This window comes from Aethalodelphis obliquidens, unplaced genomic scaffold (genome assembly GCF_003676395.1).
Source record: "Aethalodelphis obliquidens isolate GAN/ISIS:26980383/991018 unplaced genomic scaffold, ASM367639v1 scaffold9, whole genome shotgun sequence".
Lineage (NCBI taxonomy): Eukaryota > Metazoa > Chordata > Mammalia > Artiodactyla > Delphinidae > Aethalodelphis > Aethalodelphis obliquidens.
Window position 1 is genome coordinate 51,410,611 of NW_020837953.1, and position 5,491 is coordinate 51,416,101.

The 5,491-nt window shown below is 54.6% G+C and overlaps 1 protein-coding gene across 1 annotated transcript in view; it reads left to right on the plus strand.

Annotated features, from left to right (window-relative positions):
- Positions 1-320: 320 nt before the first annotated feature.
- TTC34 (tetratricopeptide repeat domain 34) overlaps positions 321-5,491 on the plus strand; it is a 22,171-nt gene continuing 17,000 nt past the window's right edge. Inside the window, exon 1 of the mRNA XM_027110738.1 lies at positions 321-1,101. Within this exon, the coding sequence (XP_026966539.1) occupies positions 321-1,101 (781 nt within the window). The remainder of the gene's footprint in view (positions 1,102-5,491) is intronic.

Here is a 5,491-nt window from a genome sequence, read left to right on the forward strand (position 1 = left end):
TGGGCCCATTCTGCAGAAGAGGAAGCTGAGACCTAGAGGCAAAGAGCCGGCTGGGGGCCCGGCTTGGGAGGCGCCCCAGCCCCATGGAGACGCCTGCAAGGCAGGCACCCCAATGCCCCTTAACGGTTGAATTCACCCTGCCTTCACTCGGGGGCTCTGCACTGACCCTGGGGTCTCCACGGGGAAGGGCAGGAAGCCTCTCTGGAGCAGGGCTGGGGGGCCGTAGGGCAGGTGGGCTGCCGGCCACCCACGCACTAACCACGCTCCCCCCTCCAGGTGCTGTGAGGACCGGACATGGGCCCATCTGAGGCGTGGGCGTGATGTCGGCCCAGGAGCTCGCAGCCTGCCTCTGCTGGCAGGGGGACCGGCACCTGGCCCAGGGGGAGACACCACTGGCCACCGCCTTCTACCTGGCTGCCTTCAGCTGCCACGCCCCCTCGGCCTTGCGGAGCGTCCGAGCTGCCCTGGCCGGGGCTCGGGGGCCCCCCGTGGTGGCCATGCTGGAGGCCTGGTGCCGAGGTGACAGCCAGATCCCGGCCATCCACTGGGACGGCATGGCGGTGGTGTCTCTGACGGGGACCCTGGCCCGCGCCTTCCTGGCCACGCTCTGCCCCGACCACCCAGCTGCAGCCCTGCACTCCCTGGCGGGCCTGCTGGCCCACGGGTACCATGGGGAGGTGGTGCAGCGCTGCGGGGCCCTGCTGGACGCTCACTCCCAGCAAAGTCTGGAGCTGCGGCTGACCCGTGCCCTGGCCTGGCTCCTGTCCAGGACACAGGTGGACGCGGGGGTGGCCGACTACCTCCAGGCCTTTGCAGCCAGCGCCGACCGGGTGGTGGCCTTCGTTCACACCCACCAGCAGCCCTACCTCCCCGCTGTGGTCAGCACCCTCCAGGACTACATCTCGGGATGCCAGGAGGCTGGGGACGGTGCCAGCCAGCAGGAGACTGACTGCCGGAGACTCCTGGCAGCCCTGGACCCTGTGGGCACCTGGAGCAACACCCCGTCGCCCGAAGCCCTGCTCCAAGGTGGCAGGTATGAGGACTGCCAGGCGGCCTGCAGCCGGGCCCTGGAGGCCGCCTCAGCGGGCAGCAGACCCCAAGGTAGGCGTGCCCTCCACACCCCCTAAGGGCCGGGGCAAAGGTTGCTCTCACCATCGCTTCACTGCATGGTTAAGTCCTGCTTATGGTGGGGGTGGGAGCTGTGCTGGGGCTGGGGACACCACAGTGACAAAACAGAAAGACCCCTGACCTTATGTAGCACCAAGAAAAGAAGCAAAACAAAATCTGTGCTTTGAAAAATGGACTGTGAGAGGTACCGCTCTAGCCTCATGGTCAGGGAGGGCTTCTTGGAGGAGGTGTCATTTGAGCTGAGACTGAAGGAGTCCAGACAGCAGAAACAGAATGTGAGAAAGTACTTGGGGTTCCTTGCCACTGAATGGAGCCAGAATAGCTGGCGGGGGGCGGCGATGGGGGCAGAGGGAGCTGGGAGATGCTTAGCGGTGGCTAAGCCCTCCTGGCCTTGAAAGACTTTGGATTTTATCCTCAGGGCAGCAAGAAGCCATGGGAGGGTTTTAAACTGTGGAGTGAGGTGCTCTGGTCTGCATTTTTAAAGTTTCCTCTGGCTCTTGTGCGCAGAATGTGCCACGGGGGCCAGACTGAGAACAGAACCTGCTGGAGGCTGGAGCGCGGTCCAGGTCTGAGTTATCACTGAGACAGAAACGACAAGACTGTGGCCAGATGTAATGATGGGGAGAGGACGGGGGCGTAAAGGAGGTTCAGCAATGATTTTAAGAGCTCGCCCTCAGCAGCTGGATTGCAGAGGCCGGGGAGGAGCGGACGGGAAAGGGGGCACCAGGGGCTGGAGACACCCCCAGTCTGAGATGCCGCTCCTGCCAGGCCCCTTCGCTGGGTCCGCCTTCACGGCGGGGGCGGGGGCAGTGGGGCGTGTGGTTGGGAGCACGCCGGAGCCACACGCCAGCCGGCAGCCACACTCCCGGCTCCCTGCCGCCTCTCCACCTCCCCGTGCGCAGGTGAAGGTGGTGGCCACGCCCACTTCTGAGGGTTGCTGTGCAGATTCAGCGAAATTGTGTATCAAGCCCTGAAAATGTTGTCACCCGCTAAGCGCTCCCCAAAAGTGTCCCTTGAGCCCCTCAAGTGGACGTGTCATTAGGCAGCTGGACACAGGAGCCAGCTCATGAGATGAGTGGGGGCTTGGTCTGAAAAAGGGGTTTGGGGATCATTCACACAAGGAAGGGATTTAAAGTCAAGGTCTAGATCGGGAGGGAGCTCGGGAGAGAGTGGGGCAGCCGGACACCTAGAGGTGGGGGGCAGGGGCCTGCCATTCACTCAGTGGCGGAGCCACTGTGCGGGTTTGGTAGCATTTTCATTGCATCCACACAGCACCCCTCGGAGGCGGGTGCAGGCACATCCCCACGTGCCCGTGGGGCCGCCAGGGGCGCACAGGGTGTTCACAGAAGCTGCAGTTTGACCCCCGGGTGCTCCTAACTGCCCACCGCACTGCTCTCCACCAAAAGAGGACCCAGCAAAGGGGACAGGAGGACAGGAAGAAGGCGGAAGCTCAGGGCCCTGCAGGGCAGTGACGAGGGTGCTTGTGAGATAACGAGCTGCACCACGCTCAGGGCTGCCTCAGCTGAGTCCACGTGGAGGGCGGGCCGCGTCTGTGTGTCCCGCGAGGCTGTTGGCGACCCCAGGGTGAGAGGGGGGCCAGACAGAACTGAAAACGGAGCGGGCCAATTTCTTTCTGGAAATACGCCAGACCAGATACGCTGAAACCCTCCAGCTATAAATTACCTAGAAACGCTCGAGTCACGAAGAATCCTGAGTAGGAGACCCTTGGAGCCCAAAGCACAGACACGCAGCGGCCTGTGCGCTGGGGGCGTTCAGCACCCCCGGGGTGGAGGGCGTCTTCCACTTCAATGGCCAGATAAGCCCCTGCAGAGACCCAGAATCCCCAAAGGGCTGCAGCCTTGAGGAACAGTGTTCTAGAAAAACTCTGCTCCACCCCACCCCCGCCCCCAGAGACTGCAGGAAGCTTGTCTGTCCCGCCTGGGCTCTGCAGCGACAGGCGAGCCTTCACTATGGATCGCTGCATTAATTAGGACAGAGTCACTTACGTCACTGGGAGTCACCTTATTATCCCCACCCACACTAGCATGGCTTACCATGTGAACAAATAAATTCTCCTGTAACAAACTTTCTACAAATGTAGATTCCAATAACAAGTGCATTCTAATCTCCAGGTTACTTATCCAAAGTCCTTGGAAACATCGAACAAAACCTTCCATATTTGGGAATATGCTCAGCCCTTCTCAGTACGTGGACACACAAGGACACTCAGTGTATGAGGACAAGATACAGAACGAGAGTAGCTTTAACTCACGTCCTCCAGGGGCCTCAGTTCCCTGACTGCTTATCCTCTGAAAGTCCCCAGGGCAGCCGTCTCCAGTTCGTTCAAGGCTCCTCCTTAAGAGCTACTGGGGTAGGTGAGAGACAGAGCCATGGTTGCAGCTCCACCCAGCATGGAAGCAGAGTTCACTTGGCCTTGAGATTTGCTGGGACCAGCAGGAAATAGTGGAAGTGATGCCGTGTGGTTCTGGAGGCCAGGCTCCACCTCCATCCTCTTGCAACATTCCCAATGCCCTGCAAGGAAGCTAACTAGTGAACCACGAGGGCACACACAGAGAGGGAGGCTCAGCCCACGGCCGACACCAGGGCCCCAGACATGTGAGTGAGGCCACCTTACCCCTCCTGCCCAGTCGAGACACCAGGTGGCCTTAGCCACAGGAGTGATCCCCAGTGAGACCAACAGAAGGACTGCCAGCTCAGCCCAAACTGAAAGAGAACAGCAGACAAATAGAAATGGTTGTCGTTTTAAGTCACTAAGTTTTGTGGTAGCTTGTTACACAGCAATAGTAGCTGATACAACTGCATACTGAGTCAAAGCATTGGTTGTTTTTTTTTTTAAATTTATTTTATTTATTTATTTTTGTCTGTGTTGGGTCTTTGCTGCACGTGGGCTTTCTCTAGTTGTGGCGAGCAGGGGCTACTCTTGGTTACGGTGCACAGGCTTCTCATTGCGGTGGCTTCTCTCCTTGCGGATCACGGGCTCTAGGCATGTGGGCTTCAGTAGTTGTGGCACACGGGCTTAGTTGCTCCACGGCACGTGGGATCTTCCCGGACCAGGGCTCGAACCCGTGTCCCCTGCATTGGCAGGCGGATTCTTAACCACTGCGCCACCAGGGAAGCCCAAAGCATTGGTTTTTGATGCATCCTTTAGCCAAAACTGAGTTGAATAATATAAGACTTATAGTTTTATGTTTCTGTAATAACGCAATTTACTACATTCATTAATGGAAGAAAGAAGAATATATTATCATTGCAATAAATTAGGGGAAAGTATTTTATAATATTTAACATCTCCAAGATGTAAACAACCAGGAATAGAAGAAAGCTTACTTAATTGCAAAAGATAAAATTTATCAAAACCAAAACATCGCACTTAATGTGATAGTTTAGAATCAAGAACATGGTGGCTGCCCACTCCCCCATTTATCCTTCATTGCTCAGAGATGCTAGCCAAGGCAATGAGGGAAAAAAAATGTAAGACTAGAAAGGAAGAGATAAAGCAACCATTATTTCAGACTATGTAATTAGCTATGTAGAAACCCCAACAGAAACAACAAGAATGTATTAGATATAGGAATAGAATTTAGCAAGAGATACAAAAAGTATTTATGTTTATAGACACCAGCAACAAATAGAAACTTTATGGGGTTTTTTGGTTTGTTTTTTTGTTTGTTTGTTTAAATTTTTTTTTACATCTTTATTGGAGTATAATTGCTTTACAGTGGTGTGTTAGTTTCTGCTTTATAACAAAGTGAATCAGTTATACATATACATATATCCCCATATCTCCTCCCTCTTGCGTCTCCCTCCCTCCCACCCTCCCTATCCCACCCCTCTAGGTGGTCACAAAGCACCAAGCTGATCTCCCTGTGCTATGCGGCTGCTTCCCACTAGCTATCTATTTTACGTTTGGTAGCGTATATATGTCCATGCCTCTCTCTCACTTCGTCCCAGCTTACCCTTCCCCCTCCCCGTGTCCTCAAGTCCATTCTCTACGTCTGTGTCTTTATTCCTGTCCTGCCCCTAGGTTCTTCAGAATCTTTTTTTTTTAAGTTTCCATATGTATGTGTTAGCAAACTTTATGGTTTTAAAATACACCATTTACTGTAGCAAAAGAAGATAATTTATTTCAATGAGTCATATGACTTAACGGAGAACACTATAAAATTTATTAAAAGAGAATAAATTATACGTATATAAGCAGAGAGATAGTCACTCTCCATGATAGGAACACTTGATATTATAATAGAAGAGCAAAGGACCCATAATAGACAAGACAAAGAAGAATGAGCAGAAGCAGAGCAGAAGGAGGAGGGGAGGAGGGGGAGGGGGAGGGGAGGGGGAG